Source organism: Ictidomys tridecemlineatus, chromosome 5, assembly GCF_052094955.1.
Source record: "Ictidomys tridecemlineatus isolate mIctTri1 chromosome 5, mIctTri1.hap1, whole genome shotgun sequence".
In the NCBI taxonomy this organism is placed as follows: Eukaryota; Metazoa; Chordata; class Mammalia; order Rodentia; family Sciuridae; genus Ictidomys; species Ictidomys tridecemlineatus.
This window is the reverse complement of record NC_135481.1, coordinates 9,534,275-9,561,894: the sequence shown is the minus strand read 5'-3', so window position 1 is coordinate 9,561,894 and position 27,620 is coordinate 9,534,275. Positions and strand designations below refer to the sequence as shown.

Below are 27,620 nucleotides of genomic sequence, written 5' to 3'. Positions count from 1 at the left end.
TAGGTTATCTGTTTCTATTTCTGGTCTCTTTCTCATTTCATCATACCTCCTGTCTTATTTTTTCATGTCTCTTTTCTCTCATGTCTTGTCTCCCTATGTTTCTTTTCCTATATTCATGGCTTGTCTCTCATCTGTCTTTCCGTGGTCCATATATCCATATCTATGTCTCATCTCTGTCTCTTATGTCACTCTGAGCCTTTGGCTCTGAGGAATTTCATCAGTCACCATACTCTCTTGTTCTCAAAGTTTTTTTTCTTAATCCTCCTTCCTGGCATGTCTTCGAGGCCTTTGGGATCAGCATGGGAGGTTATTCTTCCCAGTTTACAGATTTGAAAGCTGAGGCACTGGCTGCTGATGCCAGGCTCCCATCTCAAGGTCGTTTTCTTGCGCGTACTCGCCTTGCTCTTGTCCCTTAGGTGCCTGCAGACCACCTGACCCGGCCAGGGCCCGGGAACTAGTACCTCGGACAGCTCTTGGAAGGTGCGGAGGTGACCGCGCCTTTCTTCTCGCGAGCGCAGGAGAAGCCTTAAGTGTGGATCGGAAGTCTCGCGAGAGCGGCTGCAGCAGGCTGTCCGTGCGGGCGCGCGAGGAACCAGCCCCTGGCGCGCGCGCGCTCCCGCCCCCAGCCTCCGCGCCGCTCGCGGCCGGCTCCGCGCCGCATCCGTCGGGTGCTCCGCAGCTTAGCGCAGCGGCCTTTCTGCAGCTGAGCGGCTGCAGCGGGTGAGTTCTGGGCCTGAAGGCTGGGAGGAGAGCTTTGCGGGGAAACTGGGAGCCGAATGGAAGGAGGGTCACCGACTCCAGCTTTATACCCCCTACACCTCACCTTTGGATACGGGGGGCAGGCCGAGCTTCTGGAGAGGTGGAAAGTCGAGGTGACCTTCCTGTTTGGAGCTAGGGAAGAGTGCTTTGGGCGACCCCAGGCTCCTACCAGCCCCATCTTCTGTTCCCGCAGAGGGAACCAGAGATTTGGGTGACGTCAGACCCTTGGATTCTGGAGCCTGAGCCTTGGGCCCTCCATCCCCCTCAACCCCACCTGGCGTTCCCTGGAAACCGGCCTCCTCCTCCTGGGGATGGCGCATGCAGCTGGGGATTGGGGCGACTAGAAGCTGGTGCCTGTGGCCTTCCTTGAGCCCTTCGTCACAACAGGCACCTGCAGGTGATCTAAGTTGTATCCACCCTTGTCGACCTTTGAACAGCGAGTGTGAGCTACCTTAGGGTTGGGAGGAGGGGGATGGGAGCATTGGCTCGGGCCTGGACTCCACAATAGATTTGGGTAATGAGTTGGGGCCATGGAGGTAGCTCTTTCCAGTGCTGGCAGGAGTTGATATGAGGAAGGAGGAGAGGTGTCTGTGAACCAACCGCTGACCCTCCCTGGGGGAGCTACTGATTTGGGATGGTGGGAACCAAATTCTAGAGGTTGGGTCTGAAAATTGGCCATCACAGATTTAAACGGGTTACGTCCCGGCTTTCTCATGGGGAGATCAAGGAGGGCCTGGCAGACTTTCCCATGGACACAGGGAGAGGGGGGTGGGGAGGGAGGCAAGAGCCAGTGAATAGGAGACTTTCTGGAGGAGGTGAGATTTAAACGGAGAAAGCATCCTAGGGGAGATGGTACGGGCAAAGCATAGAGGTGGGAGTGAAGTCTGGCCCTCCTCCCTATTCATTATCCCAGCCATGTGACAGCCTATGGGGTGAGGAAGTCTGGAGAATTTTGCAACCTGTGCTCAACTCATTCTGCCTCCATAGGTCAGGACTGTGAAAGAGGGAGATGATTCCAGTAGGTACATGATTGGCAGAGAGCTTTTGTTTAGGGTTACACACAGGGTTGCTAGTTTAGGTTCCCTGTGAGATTGATGAGCCTGAGGGCAAAGTCTCCACTGCTGAGAGAGGACCATCTCCACTGAATAGGTCACAGAAAGAGGGTCTTAGGTTTAGTAAAACTCAGGAATGAGTTAGTGGGGTTCTGGGAGGGGAGCTCTGTATAGGGGCCTTGGGCTCTTTGGCTATTTCTTTCCCTGGTTGGCCATGGCTGAACAAGTTGATTTCTTCCCTCTCTGGACATCTATCTGCCCCTACCTTTTTGAAATAATAGGACTAAGTATCATGCTCCCTTGAGGAAGCACTTTGTTCTAGTTTAGAGCAGCCTCCCAGTTCTTCCTCCTCTTCCTTCTGCCTGTCTGGCCCCCCTCCCTCTGCAGGCTGCATTTCCTGTCCTGCTGCCAGCCTGGAGTCTGAAGGTTTCCTGGGGAAAGTGTGATACAAAGGGCTGACAGAAGTTGTGGCCCTAGCCTGTTTGGGGGAGAGCATCAATTTTCCCATCCCACCTTTTGGGAAGATGTCCAAGTCTTAGGCAAGAACTAAATATGAATTGACTGTGCTCTGTGCAGGTCCTTCTTAGAAATTCTATCTGTGAGGGATTGAGGAAGAGATTGGATGAGAATGAGTAACCACTTAGTGTTTGATGACTGAGCACAAAATTTTTGCAGTGGGTTGCAGAGCAGGGATGTCTGGAAAAGCTTCCCAGAAGAGGTGGGATGTGAGAAGATGGTAATACTTAGAGGAGGTGAGAGGGCTACTGGTTTAGGGGCACTGGAAACAGACTAGTGGCTAGACATGATTTACACGAAGCTGGTTGTGTAGGAAGCAGGTCAGCCTTTGGTAGAGAAGCACAGGGTGGCAACTGATTGGTAAAATGCCTTGAGTGCCAGAAAGATCTATAGGAGGCTAATGAAGAATCATCAGTGGGACAGTGATAACATGGCCAGGAAAGTGCTGTTTTCTGAGGATGATTCATAGTTCTGGGATATCAGGAATAGAGAGGGGACTGGTAATATGATAGAGACTAGAATTAGAGCAGGAGGGGTAAACTTCCATCTCAACAGATAGGATCTGAGGAAAGAGAAAATAACCATATCTGTGCCAGGAATAAGAAGTTCATGCTGGTAAACTGGTATTATATATAGATGTGTGCTACTGCACCAAGCTGAGATCCTTTAACTGAGGAACACAATTTTGCTTCTCCTAATTGCAGTTCTATGAACTTTAAGTGTAAAAGCCAGAGATTCCTCTTACCTCCTTGTTATATCCCTCCCCAAGTGAAAGGCTAGACCTGACATAAAGGTAAAGAATCTTGTAGTCTTCCATTTTTGTAACTCCAGTCTCCTACTGTCCTCTGAAATCTTAAATTCTCTCTGTTCCAACCTTTGTATACAAACCAGGCAGCTTTTTCTTAGGCTCTGGCTTCTGTTCCGAATCACACATACTTTGCAGCACTGAATAGCTGACTTCTCTGTATCTGTTGCTGCCCTGATTTCTCTAACTGAACTCACTTCTGAAAGACAGCCTGGGTCCAGGTTGGAACCAGGGTTAGGGAAGCAACTTCCTTTGAGGCTCCTCAACTCTAGTTAATATTTTTCCCTCCCTCTGTTTCTTTTTGTTTTCCTGGAGAATTTTAGTGCTATACCGCAGTCTCCTACTCTTCATCCAATTCACTCTCTCAGAGGAGGCAGGAATACCTCCTTTAGCCACCCTTTCTACAAGCCACACATGAGTCTGGGCATCATTGGCCTTTGGCCACCTCTGCAATCTTAAACTCCTTTTCTACCACAGCTTACATCTGTTTACTGACTTGATGACCTCAAGAAAACCTCCAGTTCTCTGATACCTCCATTTTCTCTGTCATGAGAACACCCTTGGCATCCCTCCAGGATTCCATGTTCTCAGCTACTTTGCCACTTTGCTGTGTGCCCCATCTCAGAACTAGACTCCTATTTCTGGATTCTATACTGAGAATGTAGAATGATTCTGGAGACCATCACAGACCAGGGCAGTCTGGTTCTGCTTCTAGCAGGGTCTTGAGGCTCAGTTTTCCCTCCGTCACCTGTGGAAACTCTTCTCCATGTGTTCCATCTTCTCTCCAGTCCAGTAGCTGGACTACTCTCCCAAAGCCCTTTACTCATATAGAGGATGGTCTGGGTGTGTGGGGGAGGTAGAACCACCACCTATGTTTCCTCACTTTTCTTGAATCCCAGTAGAAGAGTCCTATCCAATGCCTCCACTTGGTGCAATGAATGTTGACCCTGCATGTCTCCCAAGATATCACTGCCCATCACTTTTTTCTCTTCTCTATGGTATCTTAGCCTCTACAGTGTTTTCTTTAGTACCTGCTTCCCTGCTTATAGATATGCTCATCTCCTGTCCTGTCCTGGAGAAGACCTTTCCAACCCTGTGTTCAGCTGCTGCCACAAAAGGGATACATGACCATTGTAGAATATTTAGGGAAAAAGAAAAAGAAAGAAAATTTAAAAAATCTAATTTTAAAAATAACATCTCATTATTAAGGGACAACTACTATTAATCTTTTGGTGTCTTGTCTTTTAGTGCTGTCACTGATATATTTTTTTTTAATTTCAGCCAAACCAAGTAAAGTGGTGCACACTATAATTCCAGTAACTAGGGAGGCTGAGGCAGGAAGATTTCGAGTTCAAGGTTGGACTGGGTAACTTGGTGAGACCCTGTCTCATAATAAGGAAGGGCTGGGGATGTAGCTCAGTGGTAAAGTGCCCTGGGGTTCAATTCCCAGTACCTCTGAAGAACAAAACAAACACAAACAGAAAAAAAAGTCAGCCAAGCTTTTGAAAGGTTAGTCTACTAGATTTGTTCTTTCTTTTTCTCCTTCATAGATTCCTAATTTCTTGGCTGGCTGAATTCTACCCGCCTACTTCCCTTCCATGACCTTCTAATTACCAAATCAGCCTGTGACTGCTCTATGGCCATGGACATTGTTGACCCAGTTGACCAGTCACAAAGATTGAGATAGATCTGTATTCATTTTTAAAAAATTTAAAAAAATTCTTTAATACCTTTAATTAATTAATTAATGTGGTGCTGAGTATCGAACCTAGCACCTCGCATGTGCTAGGCAAGCACTCTACTGCTGAGCCACAACCCCAGCCTCACAGATCTGTATTCATTGACATGAAAAATTTCCATAGGCTATAATTGAATGGAAAATAACAGGTAGTAAAAGAACATATGTAGAATAATCTGATTTCTGTCATGTATGCTTATATATATAAAAAATGAAAAACAAGCTGGGTGTGGTGGGCACATCTGTAATCCCAGTGTTTTGGGAGGCTGAGGCAGGAGGATTGCCAATTCAGAGCCAGCCTCAGCAATGGTGAGGCTCTAAGCAACTCAGTGAGACCCTGTCTCTAAATAAAATACAAAATAGGGCTGGGGATGTGGCTCAGTGGTTGAGTGCCCTTGAGTTTAATTCCAAAAAAAGAAAAACAATAATAACAACAACAAAAAACAACCAAGGTTGAAGGAATTAGAGCTCCGTGATAAAACACTTGCTTAGCATGTGTGAGGCAATGGGTTCGATCTCCAATATCACAACAAAACAAAATGAAACAAACAAAAACCCACTTTGAGGCCATATATGTAATTGTATTTTTTACATATATATGTATGATTTTTTTGTTTGTTTGTTTGTTTGTTTGTTTTTTAAGAAGAGAATCCTTCAGTGGCTCCCAGCCTCTTATGGTAAATGCAAAACCTGCTCATGGCCTGGCCGATTCACTTTTCAACCCTGTATTCCCTTTCCATCCCTCCCTCCACTTCAAGCTTTATTGGCAAGCACTCTGCCACTGAGCCACAATCCCAGCATTACATATTTTCTAAGAACATTCTAACAACAATTCTGCCTTCTTCTGTTCCTTGAATGTGCTATGCCATTGCTCTTCTGGCATTCCCGCCTGCTTTCCTGACCCTCTTTCCCTGGCCAATTCTTATTAGAAAAATGTCAAAGCTACAGAAAAGTTTAAAGACTAGTGCAGTGAGCTTCAGTATACCCTTCACCTAGATTCATCAGTTGTTAACATTTGGCAACAACTTTATATGTACATATGAATTTTTGTTTTTTTGAACTATTTGAAAGTAAGTTGTGGACCACACAGTTCTAAATACTTCATTATCTCCTAAGAACAAAGACATTTTGCTACATAACCACAATACCCAAGAAGTTTTGCATTGAACTGTAGTATTTACCAAGAAATGAGTGTATGTTCAAACTTCTCTAGGTGTCCCAAAAATATTCTTTAATACCTGTGATTTTTAAAATCCAGCATCCAAGCCAGATAGGTGTTGCTTGATTGTAATCCCAGCAACTTAGAGGCTGAAGATGGCAAGTTCAGGCCAGCCTGGGCAATTTAGCAAGCCCCTGTCTCAAAATGAAAAGTAAAAGAGCAGAGGATATAGCTCAGTGGTAAAGCACTCCTGGGTTTAATTCCAGTACTGCAAAACAAATGAACTGTGTGAAGTCAAAGGAATAAGAGGTATCCATGTACCTTCACCCAGATTCACCAATTGTGTTTGCTACCTTTGCTTTGATTCTGTCAATATCTAGCCATTCATCATTTTTTTCCTGTACTGTTTAAAACAATTTTCAGATATGATAACACTGTAACTCTAAATACTAGAGTATGTAGTTTTAAAAAATATTTTAAAAGTTGTAGATGGACAAAATATCTTTTGTTTTTGTAGAACCTTTATTTTATTTATTTATTTTTTAAAATGTGGTGCTGAGGATCGAACCCAGTGCCTCATACGTGTGAGGCAAGTGCTCTGCCACTGAGCCACAATCCCAGCATTACATATTTTCTAAGAACATTCTAACAACATGTTTAATATAACCTTAATACCATAATCACACCCAAGAAATGTAATGTCAATAGAATAATATTATCTAGTTTAGAGGCCATATTTGTGTTTCTTCCATTATCCCAGTGATGTTTGTTAAAGGTCTCCCCCTTGAAGCACAACCCAATCAAGGTTTACACATTGCTTTTTTTTTTTTTTTTTTAAGTATTTTTTTTAGACATTGATGGGTCTTTATTTTGTTCATTTATTTATATGTGGTGCTGAGAATAGAACCCACTGCCTTACACATGCTAGGCAAGTGCCTTACCACTGAGCCACAAACCCAGGTCCCACATACACTTTGCTTTTTGTAGTTATTTGCCTTTATTCTCCTGTAGTTTAGAGAAATCACTCATCTTTTTCTTTTTTTCTTGTCTTTTAGGATGTTGGCATTTTTAAATAGTGTAGATCAGTTTTTAGACTGCTTCGCAACTTGGATTTGTGTGATTATTTCTCATGGTTGGTGTCAGATCAAGCATTTTGTGGCAGGAATATTACATGCCCTTCTCCATGGATAACATTGGGAGGCAATAATGTCACTTTGTTGTCACTGACACTTTTTTTTTTCTTTTTGGTACCAGAGATTGAATTCAGGGGCACTGAACCACATCTCCAGCCCTATTTTGTATTTTATTTAGAGACAGGGTCTCACTAAGTTGCTTAGTGCTTTGCCATTGCTGAGGCTAGCTTTGAACTCATAATCCTCCTGTCTCAGCCTCCCAAGCCGCTGGGATTACAGGCATGAGCCACCGTGCCCAGCATTATCATTGATATTATTGGTAAAATTTATACTTGGTTATGGTGGGATCTGTGAACTTTCCTTCAGGGTAAAAATGACTTTTCTCCTTTTGAGTCAGTCAGCTTTTTGTTGATGTGACCAAAATACCCAATTAGAACAACTTAGAGAGCTGGGGATATAGTTCAGTTGGTAGAGTGTTTGCCTTGCATGCACAAGGCCCTGGTTTCAATCCCCAGCACCACATACACACAGAACAACTTAGAGGGGGAAAAGTTTATTTTGGCTCACATTTCAGAGGTTTAGTATGTGGTAGGTTGAGTCCATTGCTCTGGGCCCAAGGTGAGGTAGATTATCATGGTGGAGAAAAGGTGCTCTATTCATGGTGGCCTGGAAGCAGAGAGGAAGGGGAAGGGGCAGCAGGGAAGATGAAACCTTCTAGATGAATCTCTCCCAGTGACCCACCTTCTCCAGCTATGCCCCACCTAATTACAGTTACCATCTAGTTCATTCAAACTAGGGTGGACTGATTAGGTTACAGCTCCCACAGACCAGTCATTTCACCTCTGAACATTTCTGCATTAACACAGGAGCTTTTGGGGACAACTCATATCTAGATGGTAGCACCTATGTAATTATTAAGTCATGTTAGGGCTAATCATTCCTCTAAGACCTCATGACTCTCCTCTTCAACTGTCTTTCAACTAGTGGTTTTAGAGGCTTCTGATGTTGTTTGCCTGAATTAGCTATTGCATTAATGATTGTGAAACTGGGAGATTTTTCTCATTCTGTCATTCCTTCATTTATTGCTGTGTTCTGCAAAGACCTTTTGCTTCTTTTTTTTTTAATATTTATTTATTTATTTTTTATTTTATTTGTGAACACATCATCTTTGTTTGTATGTGGTGCTGAGGATCGAACCCTGGCTGCACGCACGCCAGGAGAGCGCGCTACCGCTTGAGCCACATCCCCAGCCCAAACTTTTGCTTCTTACTTATTTCATCTCTCTCTCTTTTTTGGGGGGGAGGGGACAGGGGTACTTGGGATTGAGCTTAGGGGCACTTGACCACTGAGTGACATCCCTGGTCCTATTTTTTGTATTTTATTTGGAGATAGGGTCTCACTGAGTTGTTTAGCACCTCACTTTTTTGCTGAGGCTGTCTTTGAACTTACGATCCTCCTGTCTCAACCTCCCAAGCCACTGGGATTATAGGCGTGTACCACCACACTAGCTTCATTTTCTTATTTTGAGACAATCTTCCTAAATTTTCAGGCTGGCCTGGAACTTGTGATCCTCTTGCCTTAGCCTCCAAAATATTCTCAGCATAATTGCTGAGAATACAGGCATGTGCCACAGCTTCTAGCTCATTTTATTTTTTGATATTCTAATAGTCCCAAATTTGGTAGGTCATAGCCCCTTCAGGGTGGTTCCTGTGTCCCTTTGACATGCCTCTTTAGTTGTTGAGTGTTTTCTTATTATTTTTGGTACCACAGTGTGTTCCATTCTAACCTTGTAGGACATTTCCTGACCTAGTTTGGGGCCAGCCATACATATTTTTTAAATGATGAGTTAAAATCCAGCTACTACAGAGCTCTTTCATACTCTAACAGGAAGAGCCTGTGTTCCCTCCGTCAACACCTTAACTTATTGACTCTGTGTTAGAGTGCATATGACAAAGCTTCAAAATCACAACAGGACCAACAGTAACAGTAAGCCTGCTAAAATTCAAGATTTCTTTTTCCTCTTTCTTTTTTTTTTCTGAGGTACTGGGAATTGAATCCAGGGGCACATGCCACTGAGCTATATCTCCAGACCTTTTCATTTTTTATTTTGAGACAGGGTCTTGCTAAATTGCTAAGGCCAGCCTTGAACTTGTGATCTTTCTGCTTCAGCCTCCCAAAACGGGATTATAGACATGCACCACCATGCTCTGCTAAAATTCAAGATTTCTTTCCAGTTATTTTGTCCTTGAGGTATATCTTTTTAAGAGAACACAGAGTACTATGATCCAAAGATACTAGGCAAATTACTTTTTCTATGAATGTTACCAATTTAATATACACATAGCTTCATTTGTTTATGTTTGTTTCAGTTTTAGAGTTTGCTTTTCTTTCTGGCTTTTTTTGAATATGCAAGTCTTTGTATACACAAAAATATATAAAAAACTTTACCCAAAGAAGTCTCTCTAGGAGCTGGGGTTGTTAGCTCAGTGATAGAGCACTTGCCAAACAAGTGTGAGACCCTGGGTTCAATCTCTAGTACCAGTAGTACCATTAAAAAAAAAAAAAAAAAAAAAGTCTCTCTCAAGGTCCTAGTCCTTCCATCGTGTAAGTGACTATTTCATTACTTTCTGGTTTGTTCTTCCTATATTTTTTCCCCAAACTAAGCAAATTCATGTGCATGTTCTTACTTCCCCTTCTTTTGCACATAAGGAGTAGCATTCTATTTATACTTTTTTGTACTTTGCTTTTTTTTTTTTTTTTTTTGTGCCAGGAATTGAACCCAGGGGCACCTAACCACTGAGCCACATCCCCAGCCCTTTTTATTTTTTTATTAGAGACAAAGTCTCACTAAGTTGCTTAGGGCCTTGCTAAGTTGCTGAGGCTGGCTTTGAACTTGTGATCCTCTTGCCTCAGCTTCCCAAGCTGCTGGAATTACAGGTGTGCAACTCCACAACTGGCTGTAGTTTGCTTTTTAAAAAATTTAATATATCCTGGAAATCTTTCTTTAGTAATTCATAGAACTTATCTTCATTCTTTTTTTTTTTTAAAGAGAGAGTGAGTGTGTGTATGTGTGTGTGTGTGTGTGTGTGTGTGTGTGTGTGTGTGTGTGTGTGAGAGAGAGAGAGAGAGAGAGAGAGAGAGAGAGAGAGAGAGAATTTTTTAATATTTATTTTTTAGTTTTCGGCGGACACAACATCTTTGTTTGTATGTGGTGCTGAGGATCGAACCTGGGCCGCACGCATGCCAGGCAAGCACACTATGGCTTGAGCCACATCCCCAGCCCTCTTCATTCTTTTTTATATCAATGTAATAGTCACCATTTAGGTTGCTTTCAACAATTTGCTATTACAAATACTGTCACTGTTGAATAGTGTATTTGTTGTTTCTTATTTGTGGATAAATAAGATTTGGGGGTCAAGAGGAAAAATATTCTCTCCCTTCATTTTTTTTTCCTTATGTTTTTCTTCTTAAAACAAAGGTAACATATTATAATAACTGTTCTATATCTTGCTGTTTTTGAACTACTGGTGATTGTGGAGATTTTTTCATCCTTAAACCTGAAATTCTTAACATTTTCTTTTTAAACAGGCCAGGTTATGGTGGTGCATGCCTATAATCTGAATTACTCTGGAGGCTGAGGCAGTGATTGCAAGTTTGAGGCCAATCTGGGCAATTTAGGGAGACCCTGTCTCAAAATAAAATATAAAAAGGGATAACGCTCCAGGTTCAATCCCCAGTATTGAGGAGGGGAGGGGAGTAACAGTTGTAGAGCATTTTTAGAAATAGCTGTGGAACTGTCCATTGTATGACAGTACCATTTATTTCATAAACCCTTTATTGATGGTCAGATAGCTTGTTTCCAGTTCTTAATTTACATGTTACAATTATGCAACTGTGGATGGGTATCACTTCATGCACATCTCTATCATGCCTTGTGTGTGTGTGTGTGTGTGTGTGTGTGTGTGTGTGTGTGTGTGGTTGTAGATGGACACAATACCTTTATTATTATTATTATTAATTTATTTTTTTATGTGGTGCTGGGGATTGAACCCAGTGTCTCATGCATGCTAGGCAAGTACTCTACCACTGAGCCACAACCCTGGCCTTGTGCCTTGTTTCTTTTTGTGGTAGATATTGCTGGACTTTTTTTTTTTAATATTTCTTTTTTTAGTTGTAGTTGGACACAATACCTTTATTTTATTTATTTATTTTTATGTGGTGCTGAGGATTGAACCCAGAGCCTCGTACATGCGAGGCGATTGCTCTACTGCTGAGCCCCAACCCTAGCCCCAGATGTTGTTGGATTTTTGTCTCCATATTTGATTCAGTACCATAAAAGGGCCACAGAAAATTTTAATTGCCTAGATTAAGTTCAGAGGATTTTGACTGGAATGCAAAGTTTTTAAATTGAAGTACAGATTGAACATTTCCAATACAAAAATACAAAATCCTTTGAAATCCAATCATGCTCTGAAAGTTTCCGATTTTGGAGCATTTTTAATTTTTAGGTTCGAGATGCTCAACAGAAAAACTAAAAAATGTGATAAAATGTGAAAAACTGGAATCAAACACTTCAGGTGACAAGCATTTTCGATCAGGAATGCTTGACCTATGTATATAACACAGGAAAGTATACAAATTGTAACTGCATGCTTAGTGAATTTTCCCAAGATCTACACCTCTGTATCTAGCATGTGGGTCAGGCACAACCATTATAGGCAGCTCAGATGCTTGCACCCTGTCACTGCTTCTCAATGATAATACTGCCTTCATTTCTAACATCATAGATTAGATTTGCTAGTTTTAAAACTTTAGATAAATCTCAGCCAAACATAGACATGTTACATTGCCTTAGGACTTGTAACATTTCTGCTTTTCGTTACAGGTGTGTCCACCAAAGTTACTATTCCAGCAGTTATCTAGGGCTCACTAGCTTCCTTGGCCTTAACTCAACAATGATTACTTAATGTGTATCCTAGCCAGGCCTCCTGCTCAAGTCCCAACCACATGTCAGCAAGAAGCCCTGCTGGGTGTCTCCCAATGCTGCAAACCACGTATGTCCATAATTCAGTTTTCTTGTCTGCCCTGGACCCCAGGCCTCTTCTCACACTGTTCTCCTACTTCCCCAGGCACCTTAAAATCCCTTCACACTTGCCTCCAGCCTCATCTGCTGCTCCCTCCACATTTTTACTCTTTGCTTTGACCACAGCAACTTTCATTCCCTTACAAATATGAAGCTTCTTCACACATGAGTGTCTGTGGGATTCTTCCCCTCTGCCTACCTCAAAGACTGCCCTGCTCTGGGTAACTCCTCTTCATTCTCCAGGTGTTTGATTACTGCTTATATTTTATTTCCCTGATTCTCAAGATCAGGTTAGATCACCTTGATAGATGCTATGATGTTTTCAGAGCAGCCCTTCTTGCCTGCATAATTAGTGGCAGGGTTATTGACTATTTCATATGGAGGGCAGGGACCACATCTGTTCTGCTCACACTCTGCTTGGTGCCTGGCAGCTAAGTATCAATAAGTGAACAAATGACTGAAGGCTACAGGGAGGAGGGAGGACATCTCATCCTGTGTTTAGGATCAAGGAACAGTTTCCTCTTTCTGAGGTCTTTGGTCCCTTGAGTCTTCACTGTCACTTGGCTTTCCTTGCATGAGGTCCCCTCCCTGAAAGGAATCAAGAGAAACTTTGTACCTTGAGGCAAAGGGTAGGAGTAGCTGGAAGGATGTGGCTGGTGAATGGTGGCTCTGTGAAGTGGGGAGTTGACTCCACTGGGTTTTTTCCACTGTGGGAATGAGCCAGGTCTGTCTCTAGGAGACTGCAGCCCAGCTGGGGCTTAGAAAGGTACTAGGTTGGGTGGGTCCCGGAATCTCACCCTTTTCTGGCTTTTTCCTTTCAGTTCAGGACAAAGAGTTGTGGGCAGGCCTCTGGGCCAACTGGTACCAACATGGCAGGTAAGTAGAGGGATGGGCTGGGTGGATAGATTGAGTGAACAAAAGATGTTCCTTGTCACGTTATTTCCTCTAGTCTTTGGAGGTCAGGCTCTTTCTGTCTTCTTGTCCCAGGTATTTCTTACTCTCCCCACTAAAGCCTATCTGAGAACCTATCTGAGGGCTAGTCAGCTGTCTAGTCCTCTGTCAGATCTCTCTGATCCTGGGGATTGAGCATCTTAATTTCCCTGTCTGGCTGACCCATTGACTGATTAGCAGCTTGGCTGGCCCAGCCCCCTTCCCCTCTGTCACTGTTCTTTTCTAATACTCTGAGACCTCTTCTTTCTGGTTTCTGAGTGTCAGATTTTTGAAGGCTTCTAGGTACAGAGTGCCAGCTAGAGGAAACTTTAGGGACCGTGTAACACCACTGGACAAACTGGATTCTGGAGAGGGGCAGTGATTTATTTATTTATTTATTTATTTATTTATTTATTTATTTATTTATTTTGTTAGAGTGAGAGAGGACAGAGAGAGAGAGAGAGAGAGAGAATTTTTTAATATTTATTTTTTAGTTCTCGGCGGACACAACATCTTTGTTGGTATGTGGTGCTGAGGATCGAACCCGGGCCGCACGCATGCCAGGCGAGCGCGCTACCGCTTGAGCCACATCTCCAGCCCCCAGGGGCAGTGATTTAAATGAATGAGTGTTGGGATGGAGGCTGGGACTCACATCTCTTCACTCTCACCTATCCTGTTTCCTCTGCTTGGAACTGGCTTCCCACTGAGAAGTGTGTCTCACCCAGTGAATAGTCTTTATTTTTTATTCTTCTGAGGGACGTCATCTCAGGACCTTTGGTTACATTGGGATCATCTTGGCAGACCTGGGAAGTAGGGATACCTGGGTGGGATTAGCAAAGCAGCCAGTGGCCCCAGGGGCTGAGCAGGTAATTTGGCCAGGGAGGGGAGTGGCATATTGGACTGTAGGGAAGGGAAACATAGATGATGCCATATGGTGTGCCTCACCCACAGAGAAAGTGAACAACTTCCCACCATTGCCCAAGTTCATCCCACTGAAGCCATGTTTCTACCAAGACTTCGAGGCAGACATCCCTCCCCAGCATCTCAGCATGACTAAGCGCCTCTATTACCTCTGGATGTGTGAGTACTGTGGGGATGGAGTGGGCCAGGGTGGGTGGGGAGGAAGGAAAACTGGGGGGGCTGGGCATTGGGGTAGGGAGCCCACAGGCCTGGCTGTCCTTCAGTCCCATGTGTGGCCTCTGAGTAGACCAGGAAGTCTTTCCCCTGGCTTCCAGCAGGCTCCTTTCATAGACTAATTCCTGAACTGAACCTCAGTTTCCTCCATTGAGGCCTTTCTTTTCTTCCTTCCCTCCCCCATCTTTCATTTATAGAGCCTTGGGTTAGAGTTCTCTTTTTTTCAGTCTAATTCCTCTTGTTTTGCTTCCCTTCCCCTTTCCACTTGAGTAGCTTTACAGGGAACTCTGGTAACCTGAGGATTCTGGATTTGGAAGAGAATTCTTCCCTCAAAGCCTCATTTTTCTTGCTTTCTCAAGGAGATTGCTCAAAGAGAAAAGCATTCAACTGTGAGTTGGGAGACATGGATCCAGTTTGTTTCATGGCTTCACTTCCCAAGAGGCAGATTCCCCATTTGTAGAAAGAGAATTGGTTTAGTAATTGCTATGGTTCCATGTAGCTGTGTGGTTTATATTTCTAGGAGTATAGAGTTCTAATGTTGCAAGGTTTTGAGGCTGAGAGTCTAAAGTCCCCCACTTCTGATGATCTGTGGCAAGTTGAAGAGAAAGGTGTCATCAAAGGGGAATGGGACTTGGCTGTGCCCAGGTTGGTTTGAAGGCACTGCTTTGGCACATGAGGAGAGGGCAGGCTGCTGGTCCTATGCAAGGTACCATCCTCAGGGAGCCCCAGACACCACAGTTGTGATCTGTCATATTTGACTTTCCCTTGAATTAGGCCTGCACAAATAGGTAGATGATTGATTTTGCCAAGAAGGTGGGTAAGAATGCTGGCTTTACAGCAGAGCCTTCATGGGATGGTAGAAAGAGTAAAGGGTCAGAGTTGGGTGCATACCTATTGTCTCATCTACTCAGGAAGGATTGTTTGAGCCTGCAAGTTCAAGATCAGCCTGAGCAACTTAGTGAGAACTCATTAAAAAAACAAATAAACAAACAAAAAAATTAAAAAGAAAACAAAGAATAGATGGTTACGCGATAAGCCAAGTTTCAAGGCCTGGCTTGTCCTTTGGGTAGAGAAGGGATCTGCTCAAAGGAGTTCCCTCCCTGTAACATGAGAGAAGGAAGGGATGGGGCAGCTGTGGGTAGATCTGTAGATGTTGAGAAAAAAATGAGGAGTTACCTCTCTTGGCTTCCATTCCTTTCCATCAGATATGATGTAGGCACAGGGGCGGGAACTTTCGGATAGATGAGTCCAGAATGAGAGCAAGTTTGTGGCAGAGGGTCAGGATACCTGCTAAAGAAACCTGGCCCCTAAGATTTCTGGGTCATGTAAAAGGTCCATTTGAGGTTACCTGCTATGAATTTTAGTCCTGCTAGGCTTTTCTGCCCCCAACACACACATACCCACCAAGGACTTTCAGCTCAGGTGCAAATAGTCATCCAGAATGAGTGTGACCAGAAGACAGGGCAGGGGAGTGTAATGAATTATGAACTTTATACTGGATGAAGAGAGGAGTGAAGATAGTAAAACTCATGGGTAGAGAAAGGATGTCCATTCCAAAGAGGGAGTAGAATAATTGTAGCAGAGCACTAGAGCAAATAAGCTAGAGAGGGGTATGATTGGAAAGAGAGATGTCAACCAATATGATAAATGGTTACTGTCTTTTCTTTTTTATATATATTGTTTAGTTGTAGATGGACACAATACCTTTATTTTATTTATTTATGTGATGCTAAGTATCAAACCCAGTGCCTCACACGTGCTAGGCAAATGCTTTACCACTGAGCCCCAGCTCCAGCCTGGTTAGTACCTTTTCTATGTAAAAAGCAAATAAAATCAGTAAGAATATTAAGGCTCCAGGAAATTGTGTAGCATGAACAAGGATGGTAGTAGGACAGCTGGAATACATTGGAAAAAGTGTCCATACTTGTTATGAGGGGCTCTGAGATGGTCATACCTGCATACAAGTGACAGAGTTGTCAGGCCAGATCAGATTTGGGAAGCACTGTGTGACCCTGGCTTCGTGGAACTCCACTCCTGGGGAGATCTCATCCAGAAGCTGGATTTAAGGGCTATAAATATCTCCTTAAGTCCTTATTAGGTGCCTGCTAGATGCTTGGGTCCTGAGGAAATATATATAAGCCTGAGATGTGGAAGGATTCTATTCAGAACCACAGATGCCTGGCTGTTTGAGGCCAAGATTGAGCGGCCCTTGCTTTGTCTATTCAGTAGATCTTGTAGATTCAGTTCAGTGTTCCAGGAAGGGAGCACCCTGATGTCAGAAAACCGAGGTGTGTGAGAGTACCAGCATTGATTTTTTTTTTTTTTTTAAGTAAGGAGTCTTTGAGGCACCTGTTGGCTGTGACCCTATAATACTGTGATTCCTAGGCTCAGCTAGATGAAGTGGAGACAGAGGAGGGAAAGCCTGGATCTATCTTGGGGAGCATCTAGTCTGATGGTTTGTATTTGGGGGACTATGAGAGCATCTCAGGTCTGCAGGAGGTCAGAGGGGTGAGAGATAAGTAAGGAAGGCTTCTTGGAGGAGGAAGCTTGATAGCTGTCTATGAAATTGATTAAAGACTGAGATCCCAATATCACTGCATATCCCATTTAAGTGCAGGGGAGATGTCACAGTGACTTGGAGAGATGTTTCCACAAAGCCTTTTGCTTTTGCTTTTTCATGCCCCTACCTTGCAAGTGAAGGTATAAGATGCCTTGGGCTTAGTGACTGCTGCAGGTCTGGGAGGATCAGGGACTGAAGCCTTTCTGTTTTGTGGTGCTGGGATTCATATGTAGGGCCTGGTACATTTTAGGCACATGTTCTACCACTGAGCTATATCCCTAGTCCAAAGACCTTTCTTACAAGAAGAACATTTCTACCACCCTGAGGCTTGGGGGCCCTTAAAAGGGGCTTGATGGGCAGAAACTCTGGGTTCCTGTTCTGGAGACTCTTTGTTCTCTGGATTTCTCAGATTCCCAGAAGTGGGTATAGGGAAGGGTTTGGTCAAAGCTTCCAACTTTTTTCTTATAGTCTGTACTCCTCTGTATATGTTTGTGTGTCTTATGTGTCTGTGTGTATGTATTCATTGATATGGGTTGTGGGTCTTCTGTGTGGGTGTGAATCTATAAATGTGGTTTGTTTTTGTATGTGTATATCCGTGTGTGTCTACATCTCTCTGTTTGTGCTACTGGCATGTGTTTATGGGTCTGTGTTGAGTTCTGGGTATGTGTTATCCATGTTTGGGTGCTCACGTATCTCTGAATGGTCTTGGATGCACGTGTGCATGTTGATGTCTGTCTCTGTGTGTGCATGTGCTCCTGGGTCTGCAGTGAACAGCATCACACTGGCCGTGAACCTGGTGGGCTGTCTTGCGTGGCTGATCGGAGGCGGGGGAGCCACCAACTTTGGCCTCGCCTTTCTCTGGCTCATCCTCTTCACACCCTGCTCCTACGTCTGCTGGTTTCGGCCCATTTACAAGGCCTTCAAGTAAGTGGTTGGCACTGACCCTAGCTCCTAGCCCTATTTGTCCACTCCCTTTTTTTCTTTTCTACATCTTCTCTCTCTGCCATCACCCTACCTCCCCCAATATCACTTTCCCTTGTTCACCATTGCCTCAGATTGTTGTGGGGCTTGAGCTTCCTGGAAGCTCCAGGCTGGGGTGAGATGGCTGGGAGAACCTTCCTGTTAGTTCTTTCCCTTCCACTCTGTCTTTGGGAGTGGAGGACACAGAGACCAGATCTATTTCTATCTTCTCCCATCACCTTTCTTGGTGGAGCTGCCCATCCTTGATTGGTGATAAGAAGACCATTTAACAATGTGCCAATGGAAACAGCTATCTATCAACCATTGGTACTATTCATGTGCAAATGAAGTCATCTGACTCTGTACCAAAGGGAGCACTTATCCATGTGTCAGTGGCATTGACTGTCTTGATCCTGTGAGTGCCCATTTAGTGCCAAATAGGATTTCAACCTTTGTGCCAATGGAACATACCAACAAGGCTATTTGTCTTGATGTCCATAGACTATCCTAATGGGACCTTAATTTTTTTTTTTTTTTTGTCAATTATTAGTCCATCTGTCTATCTGCCAGCTAGTTGTCTTCATGCCAATAAGGTGTCCATTCAGTACCAGTGGAATTTTCTGACTCTGGGCCTATGGGACCATCCATCCATGTACCAGTATGTTTTAGTGCCAATGTGGCTACCCTTGAGAGTGGGGCTGCTTGCTTCTGCCCCAATGAAGCCATCTAATTCTATGCCAATGGGGCCATCCTTCCATGTGCCAGTGGTTGGTCTATTTATGAGGAGATCCCCTCCCTGTGTAAATGTTGCATACACAGGTCAAACCCATGGAAACATTAAAAGATTTATGGATAAAGGGTATCCCATTCTGGTCTCTCAATTAAGGCCAGATTAAGGCCTCCATTATGCATTCACTTCAACTTAAAAAGTCTTAGGGTCCTTGAAGGCAGGGAAACCCTGGCTGTTTGCTTAGGCCATCTTCTCTGATGCAGGACCGACAGCTCTTTCAGCTTCATGGCATTCTTCTTCACCTTCACGGCCCAACTGGTCATCAGCATCATCCAGGCTGTGGGCATCCCAGGCTGGGGCGTCTGGTAAGAGGCAGGGGACTGGCTTGGGGCTGGTAGGAATGACACCTTGGGTGTTTCCTTTGCTTACCTCTGTGTGCTAAACTGCCTAGACTGTGAGAACACTGTGGGTGACTAGTTATTGGAAGAGTGAAAGGATTCAGGACAGTGTAGTAGCCACCACCAGTGAATTAGGGAAGGAGAATTGGGCAGTGGTTTCTGGGCAGCTGGGAAGTGTCTAGCATTGTGGGAAAACCTTAGGGAAGGAAGCCTTGCATCTGATCCCTAAGGAAGGGGTCTTCCTGAGCCACTGATACAGGCCCTTGGGTATCAGTAAGATAATCCTTCTGCATCCAATGATGTAGTTCCTCCCTGTGGCAATGGAATGGCTCCCTGCCCCAGTGGGATGTATCTGGGTACGACTCCTTCTGCCTGCATAGCCCCACAGCTGGCCTTTTCTTACAGTGGCTGGATCGCCACCATCTCCTACTTCGGGACAAACATTGGCTCAGCAGTGGTGATGCTCATTCCCACCATCATGTTCACAGTTGTGGCTGTCTTTTCCTTCATCGCCCTCAGCATGGTATGTGGCCACCTCAAAGGTGAGAGGGTGGGTTTGGGAAGGGACTATGATCTGAAACAATCCTTTCTCCAAATTACAAGAGGAGCCAGAGGTTTTCCAAGTTAACTCACTCTGGAATTACCTGCTAGACTTTCCTACTGGTGCACAGTGCATGGGCCAGGAGGGAGGACTGGTTTTTACATGTGGATCCCATCTGTTTCCTGGATAGGCTGCCTCTTTGGATTAACTCTTCCTTATCCTTCTTCTACAGGTTCATAAATTCTATCGGGGAAGTGGGGGAAGTTTCAGCAAAGCTCAGGAGGAATGGACCACAGGGGCATGGAAGAACCCACATGTGCAGCAGGCAGCCCAGAATGCAGCCATGGGGGCAGCCCAGGGTGCCATGAATCAGCCGCAGACTCAGTATTCCGCCACCCCTAACTATACATACTCCAATGAGATGTGAGCCAGCCAAGTCTACAGGAGGCAGGGCTGGGGGCCAGTGGGACAGGGGGCTCAAGCTACAACATCTGTTGTGGTAACCAAGCAGGGTTTCCCCTTCCCTTTTCTCCTCCTCCCGAACTTTGTACAAAGAATCAGAGTTATATATATATATATATGTATATGTCTATTCCCTGCCCCCACTTTTTGGTTCCTGCTCTTAGATCTTTAAGAGCTGTGGGTTGCACGTGGAGCTGTCCCGTGCAGTGGTAGCTGTGTCTATGTCCCCTTGTGAAATAGTTGCAGTGAAGGTCTCTTGTTGTGGTGCTAGCTGTATGTTTAGAACTAAACCAGCCCCCCCACCCTCACCAGGCTGCCCCCTCTGACCCTGACCCAGGGACTCCTTATGGGGCAGGGGGAGGCAAAGCAGGGAGCCTGGCGCCCTCTGCAGGGTTATGAGCTGAAACTTTCCACTTTTGTCCCTATTGGGAAGCAACAGTATTTAGCACTTATGGTGGTAGGTGGGAAGGTGGGGACAAGCAGGGGTGCTTCCCTTGCTTCTTGTAATCCATCAGATCTCCTCCCTCAATCTTCTCCTCTCCTTGTCTCCTCCCTGCCATCAGATTCCCAGTGCTCACTTCCATCATCCAGGGTCTCTTTCTCTTTCCTATGTGGCTTTTCTGTCTTCGCCAAGGCTGTGTCCCAGTTATATCTGCTTCTAAGACTAAGCCCACATTCCCAAATCTGATCTGATTTCCAGTTCAAGTAAGCTGAGAGGGGAGCTGAGCCTCAGCCCTGATGTTGAAGGGGTATGCAGCTGGAGATTCAAAGCCCACCTGGGGACCTGAATTCCAGGGAATGGAAATACAGGATTGGTCTCCTTGCCTCTGAGTCCATCTGTTTATTTCCTTCTGCTTCCTCCTCAACCCTCAAATCCTTGGGCTTGACTCTTCTACCCTGGCCTTACTGCCTTCCCTGAGGAGTTGGGTTCTGTGGGCATTTGTCATCTCCAGTTGTGCTGGAGCAGAAGACATGTAAATAATTATTGGTCCCTGGGGAGGTCTGGCTATTCTCATTCCACTGGAGCTTCTAGGTATCTCTGAGTAACCATAGGATTCCACTGGATTCCTTGGAGCAATAGCTGTTCTGTTTGGGTCTGGCAGGAAGTACAGGGCTCGGAGGGCCAGAACTGGAAGAGAGATCAGAAGAAGGCAGACAGTATCCAATGAGAGAGGAGCATGTCACTCGTAGTCTCACTTGCTCTTGGACACAGAAAAGTGCTGGGCACTTGAACTTGGGGCCCAGGGAAAAGTGCACAGGTCCAATCCTTGTTGTAAGCACAATGAACCTAAATGGTATTTTTGGTTAGTCAGGGAGGGAAGAAGAGATGCTTTGGCTTTAGTTTTTGGTTTAGGTATCCCCCACCCCACATCCAAATCAAGATAACTTCCTTCCTTCTGTCTAAAGGACTTGGTTCTTGGCAATTCTTCACCCTGTTAACACCTCTTTCCCCTTCTAAGAGGCCCAAACAGGGGCTGTTTTGTTTGAAGCAGTGATGAACATTGCTGGCAGAGGCCTCAACTCTGTATGAGACCTAGATGGAATTGGGTTCTCACCCAAGGAGCAGCTCCCTATTTCCTACCCTCTCTTCTTCCAGTGGAAGCCCATCTGGGCTAGATGAATTGGAAAACCAGACCCCACTTGACCACTCTAGGCTGGCTCCTCCTTGAAACTCAACACCTCACTTTGCAGACCACTCTGAGCATTGACCTACCACTACTTCATAAAGTTCTTTTCTAATGGTCCCTTAGGCTTGGATCACAAAATATAATTGGTTCTCTTATCATTTTCCTTTTGGAGAGCAGTTGTCACAGCCCCTGTTATCTGAAGAGACCTTTCCTTCCCCTTGATCCCAGTCCTCTGATTCCCTTTCCCTTAATCCCTCTGGTAGTTCCAGGAAGACTGTGGTCCAGTTGCTAGCCTGGCATCCATGGCCTGTTGGATGCCACCTTCAATCAATTTCCTGTCCTACCTGGCTCAGACCTGTATGGCTGTGCCTGGCATTGTCCTTGGAAACCCTATTACCTACGTCTGGCCCAGCTTATTCAGTCTCTGGGAGGCTGTATTTCTAGGCAACTATGCACTTTCCTGTGGAGGGAACCAGGATGAGAAGTGGGGGTTGGACACAGAACCTTCTCTGCTGGATGGTCTAGCTTGGAGATGGGTCAAGGAGGGTCCAGTTATGGGGATCCTCAGGTCTGTGGCCAGCCAGTGATCTGTTTTTGCATTTTCCTGGTGCCCACTGCCCCTCCTTGTTTCTGGGAGGCATAAACCATTCCCTAGCTGGCAGTTGATCTGCCTGAGCCAATGTGTCTATCTGTGGTAACTGAGTGAATAAAAATAAAGGGGAACATTTGACCCTGTCTATTGTGTCATGTGTCTTCATGTTGGCCTGCATGGAGCCTTACCGTGGGCCATAGGGCAGAGGTGTGAAGGTGAGATGGGTGAGTTGGGTGATCTGTGGAGTTATTCCTTAGCACCAAAAGCCGAGCATTTTTTTTTTTTTTTTTTTTTTTTTTTTTTTTTTGTGCTGGAGATTGAACCCAGGGCTTTGTACATGTGAGGCAAGCACTCTAACAAATGAGCTATATTCCCAGCCCTAGCCATGCACTTTCGTGTGGTTCTTCCTCTGAGGCAGCTTTGAGTAGGTCTTGAAGTTGCCACATAGGCCTTCTGCTTGTTAGGAGGAGAAAGCTGTGAATTCCTGAAAAGGAAGTAGAAATAGGATGGATCAGTGGGTGAGGGGTGGTTTGGTCCACATGGTTTACTGTGGACAAGGGAAAGAGTAGAGCATAGTGGTCCCTCAGCTGTCACCGTGGGATACCTGTATCTGGTTGAGCAGCCTCAATAAATACAAAGGTCCTGAATGCAGGAAAATGAATAAGGTAGGGAAATGCATCCAACATGCTTTCTCCTGCTGTTTTCCCTTTGCCCTCCTCTTGGAATGCCTTTCTGGTCATCTATCCTGGTCATCCTTCCAGATTCATCTCAAGTGACTGACTCCTTCGTAGAGAGGGCTTTCCTACCTGGAATGTTGCTTAGGTCCCTCAGTTTCCTCATGGAGAACCTTATCCTGTAATTGTGTTCCTGTTTGTCTCAAGAGCAGAGCCACATCTTATTCATCTCTGTATCCTGTGCACCTTAAACAGTAGGGGTGTGGTACTATTCAATATTAAGTGCCTAAGTTCTGAATTGTGTGTGTGAATGTAGGATAAAGGTGAGGAAGTCCTACAATTAGGCAAGTCCTCAGCTCCAGAAGTGAAGAGCTTGGAGTCCTATTCCCTCAGTGGACTACAACTCCCAGAAGGCAGAGGAGTGGACTACAATTTTTAGCGTAGACTACAACTCCCAGAAGGTTGCGCAATCTCTGTGCGCTCTCGTGAGGCTGCATACCGTTCAGGATCTGTGGGAAGGGCAGCCAAGATATCGCGGTATTTGGTGACTGCCTACGAGATGCGCCCGGTGTCTGGCGCGGGTGAGCAGTCGGAGGGGCTGGGAAGCTGGGTCTTGGCGTGCTTGATGGGGAGGCGGGAGAAACTGTGCTTGCCCCTGTGTGTACGTCGGGTGGAGCGGTGGGGGGATATTTCCGCGTGTGGACGTATAGACAGCCCGTACAGCCTGTGAGACCTCACCTACCGGTACTCGTGGGGGCCCGCAGAAGCAATAGGGACCCCTGAACCCAGAGTGGGAGATATATATCCACATGTGTGTCCGCTCATTTTAACTTGCGTTACTCTTGAGATTTTTTTGTTCTGCGCTGTTTAATTCAGTAGAAGGAGGCTTTATAATTTCTCACATTTAACGCTCACCTTTAAAAAAACAAAAGCCATGTGAGTCTGCTTTAAGAAAAGAGCAAGGGCTTTCCAAAGGGCAAACCGTATTTTAATTAACTAAAAAAAAAAAATGATATTTGGGATTGAACCTAGGAGCGCCTTGACAGAACTAAATTGCTGAGAGGGGCCTCGAACTTTCGAGCTTCTGTTAGGAGCATCACTGGGATTACAGGCACCACAGCGCCCAGTCGGACAGTATTTTAAAAGGTAGTGAAATCGAAAAATGAAAGCTCTAGAGTGTTGGATTTATCTGTAGGAATCTCCTGAAAATGCTGAATAGCATGTAAATTGAGCGAGGGCGAATTTTGTCAGAAGAGAACTGCCTGCTGTCCTTTGAAATATTTGGAAACTGTTAGACAATAAGAGGAGAGCTTCCCAAGTTAGGCCAGTGGTGGATGTCCTGGAGCAGGGCTTTTCTGCATCTGCCTTAGCGGCTTGGAGGTGGCAGTAGTCAATCACTACAATCTAATAGCTGGAGTGTGTGTGGGATCTCTCTCTCCAACATGTGACTTCCTGGACAGGTGCCCACAGGAAATTTCAGGATCAGCAGAGTCAAGCATGCCTATCTCTCGTTTGAGAGAAAAGTACTCTATTAGAAATACCAAGGCTTTGAGTGTTTCCAGCAGAGTTCCTTGTCTTACCTAGGCTTAGAGAAGAGTTTTAATTTTTCTTTAGGTTTTGGTGCAGAGTGACACTTTGAGAAGCTACAAGTTATTCATTGTTGCTGGGGTAGATGATAGAGTGTATTGATTGGTAGAAGGTCAGCCTAGGTCAATAGTGAGGGGCTTTGATGGCAGGCTAAAGGATTCAGGTTTTTGTTTTTAATATGCCAAAAATGAACTTAGGGCTTTACACATGCCTTTACTACTGAGCTGCATCCCCAGTCCTTTCAGGAGCCCTGCTTATCCATCTTCCTTTGGGCCTGTTTTGTCTTAGGTTCCAGTCCCTCATCTTTCCTGAATTGGGCTCAGCTTACACCCTGTCTGGTCTTGCTTACCTTGCTTCCTTTTTTAGCCCTAGTTCTATTCTGGTTCTACTCTTGACCATGTTGTTACTGGCAAATATCCCTGAAATCTTTCCATTTTGCCCTTTATTTAAACTGCTCAGAGAGGAAGACTTAGCCATTGCATGCTGAGGCTCCTTGCTCTTTCTGATAATCTTTCTAAAAGAGAAAAGCCAGGTACAGTGGTGCATGCCTGTAATCCCAACAACTCAGGAGGCTGTAGCTGGAGGATTGCAGGTTTGAGACCAGCCTCAATTTATCAATTAGCAAGACCCTGTCTCAGATTTTTTAAAAGGGCTGGGGATGTAGCTCAGCAGTAAAAACATCCCTAGCTTTAATCCCCAGAGCCAAAAAAAGAAAGTGGGGCAGGTGGGGGATAGGAGGAATAGAAGCTCCCATTTTTCTGGATGTGGGTTACCTGCATGGCTGGTGCCCTGGGACCTTGAGGCCCAGTAATCATGGCCTTTAGCACTATAACCCACCTGTTTGCCAACTGGCCCCTGCCCCGTACTGAGGATTGTTACCCAGGGGCACTTTACCATTGAGCTATATCCCCAGCCCCTTTTTTTATTTTATATATATATATATTTTTATTTTGAGACAGGGCCTCACTAAGTTGCTGAAGCTGGTCTGAAACTGATCCTTCTGTCTCAGCCTCCTGAGTTACTGGGTTTATAGATGTGTGCCACTGTGCCCATCTTCAAATGATTGCTTATTGTAGCCTGTTTCATAGGAATTTTTCAGTTTGTTTATAGAGGAGGTTCAGGGGCTGCAGAGATGTAATTGAACTTCTGGTTTTGCAGGAATCTCCCTGTCCTAATAGGATAGGCTAGGGTGGAACAGGGTCGGGGTTTGAGATCTGGCAGGTAGGTTTCCCCAAAGAACCAAGAATGTACTTCTGTTACCCACCAATGTACTCTGACAAGAAACTGGCTTAGAGACCCTGTGGACCTTGCTAGTTGCTAATAGGGCTTTTTAGTTCCCAGATGAACTCAATTCTTCAACTCTGAGCCAGCATGACCCTGGCTAGGCCTGAAATAGAAATTGAAATTGCTGGCAAATGGAACCCTGGGGGGTCTTGCTCTAGGAAACCAGCCTATGCTTAATCCCTACTGAGAAGGGTCTGAATCCTTGGAGACCCTTCCATGTAGAAGTGGGATACTGGAGCCAAAAATCATCTGCTCACATGGATATATACTAAGAGTTAAAGGCAAATATTGGGCAGAGAGGACCCCATGGAGCCATGAAGGTAGCCAGTAGAAACACAGCAGTTCACCAGTTCTTCCTCTGGGTCAATTGGGTTTCCCTCATGCTGCTGATTCTGCCTTTTTTGAGCATCTTCTTAAGACCTTCTCCCTTGTACAAAGAGCCCTTACCACTGTCTTATGTATTGACTCAGCTTCTACTGGAGGAAGCTTGAGAGAGAAACCCATCCTAACTGCATTTGGCACATGAAGGAGACTTAGGTTGCATATCAAGTCAGAAGTATAACTATGAGCAGGATCCAGGGCTTCTGATTCACAGGCCACAGTGTCTAGAGGGTACAGCCTCCTCCCCATAATACTGGGAATTGAACCCAGCATTCCCAGCATGCTAGGCAAGTGATCTGCCAGTGTGCTATTTCTCCAGCCCCAGCATGCAATTTATCAATCATTCAGCAGACATTAAGGACTGCCTGGTAGTAGGCTAGTGACTGGGTGTTATGGTTTAGATATGACGTATCCCCCCAAAATTCATGTGTGAGACAATGTGAGAAAGCATAGAGGTGAAATCAGGTTATGGGAGCCTTGACCTAATAAGTTCATTAATCCTCTGATAGGGATTAACTGGGTGGTAACTGTAGGCAGGTAGGGCATGGCTGGAGAAGCTAGGTCTATGGGGGCATGCCCTTGTCTGTGGTGAGGGGAGCTCTTCGTGCTTCCTGGTGCCCTGTTCCAAGCTGCTTTCCTTCACCACACATTTGCACCATGATATTCTGTCTCCCCTCAGGCCCTGAGGATTGGATTTGTCCATCTGTGAACTCAGATCTCTGAAACCATGAGCACCAAATAAATTTTTCCTCCTCTAAAGTTGTTCTTGTCAAGTCTTTTGGTCACAGCAATGAAAAAAGCTGACTAAAACACTGGATGGTTAAACATGATCACACTGCAGGGAACTTGCTATTGGAGGTAGAGGCAAAAAACTTATACAAATTGAGTCAGTGATGACCAAAAAGGTTCATGGTAGAGAAGGACCTGTTTCAAGTAATTCTGGGTGTGATCCCTGTCTTAACCTTACTTATAGATTCCCTGACGGTAGCAGCTGTATTTTCTAGAGGTCCTTTGCCCAGAGTTGAACTCAGTCCTCAATGATTGTTGCTGATGGAGTGTGGTTTGCTGGCCCAGCTTGCCAGAATATAGGTTTTGGTATGTCCCTCAGGTCTCTTATGAACACTCAGCTGTGTGTGATAGCCCACCTTTTTAATCCCAGCTATTTAGGAGGCCAAGACAGGAGGATCCAAGGTCAATGCCCAAAACCTGATACCTCCCTCGCCTGCCCCGAAATTCAGGAGCACTTACTTCTAGCAACATCTGAGAGTCAAAGGAGGAAATCAGCTAGCTGGTCCCATGGCGTGGCATACATCTGCTTCTCCTTGGTAGGTTGATGCTCAGGCTGATCTACAGAGTCAGAGCCATAGAGGCCAAAATCTCTTTCAACTCCTGGGAGTACCTAGTCCCCCTGGTTGCCTAGGGTTCTGCCTCACAAGCATCTTTGGACTCCATCTCTTACTACTACTCCCTTGGACCAGTCAGCCTGGCCTACTGCAGTAGTTCCTTTCACTCTC

At 45.1% G+C, this 27,620-nt stretch overlaps 2 protein-coding genes across 11 annotated transcripts in view; both read left to right on the top strand.

Annotated features, from left to right (window-relative positions):
* Nucleotides 1-561: 561 nt before the first annotated feature.
* Nucleotides 562-22,323, top strand: Scamp5 (secretory carrier membrane protein 5). Of its 5 annotated transcripts, XM_078049272.1 has the most exons (9): nt 565-720; nt 953-1,156; nt 12,146-12,216; nt 13,067-13,121; nt 14,127-14,255; nt 17,637-17,793; nt 18,823-18,924; nt 19,363-19,480; nt 19,731-22,323. In XM_078049272.1, exons 2-9 carry the CDS (start codon nt 1,078-1,080, stop codon nt 19,923-19,925), a joined length of 906 nt encoding a protein of 301 aa, XP_077905398.1. In that variant the 5' UTR covers nt 565-720; nt 953-1,077; the 3' UTR covers nt 19,926-22,323. The 5 variants fall into 5 exon arrangements, with proteins under 5 accessions (XP_021584104.1, XP_077905398.1, XP_077905400.1 ...); XM_078049274.1 differs by lacking the exon at nt 953-1,156 and having other exon boundaries at nt 595-720; nt 12,142-12,216; XM_021728429.3 differs by lacking the exons at nt 953-1,156; nt 12,146-12,216 and having other exon boundaries at nt 562-720.
* A 351-nt stretch (nt 22,324-22,674) lies between these two features.
* Nucleotides 22,675-27,620, top strand: part of LOC110598451 (phosphopantothenoylcysteine decarboxylase) — a 74,043-nt gene continuing 69,097 nt past the window's right edge. Inside the window, exons 1-2 of one of the 6 annotated variants that reach the window (XM_078049292.1) lie at nt 22,675-23,435; nt 27,266-27,431. The gene's annotated coding sequence lies outside the window, so the exon portion shown is untranslated. The remainder of the gene's footprint in view (nt 23,436-27,265; nt 27,432-27,620) is intronic. The other 5 variants (XM_078049289.1, XM_078049285.1, XM_078049286.1 and 2 more) reach the window with 5 other exon arrangements.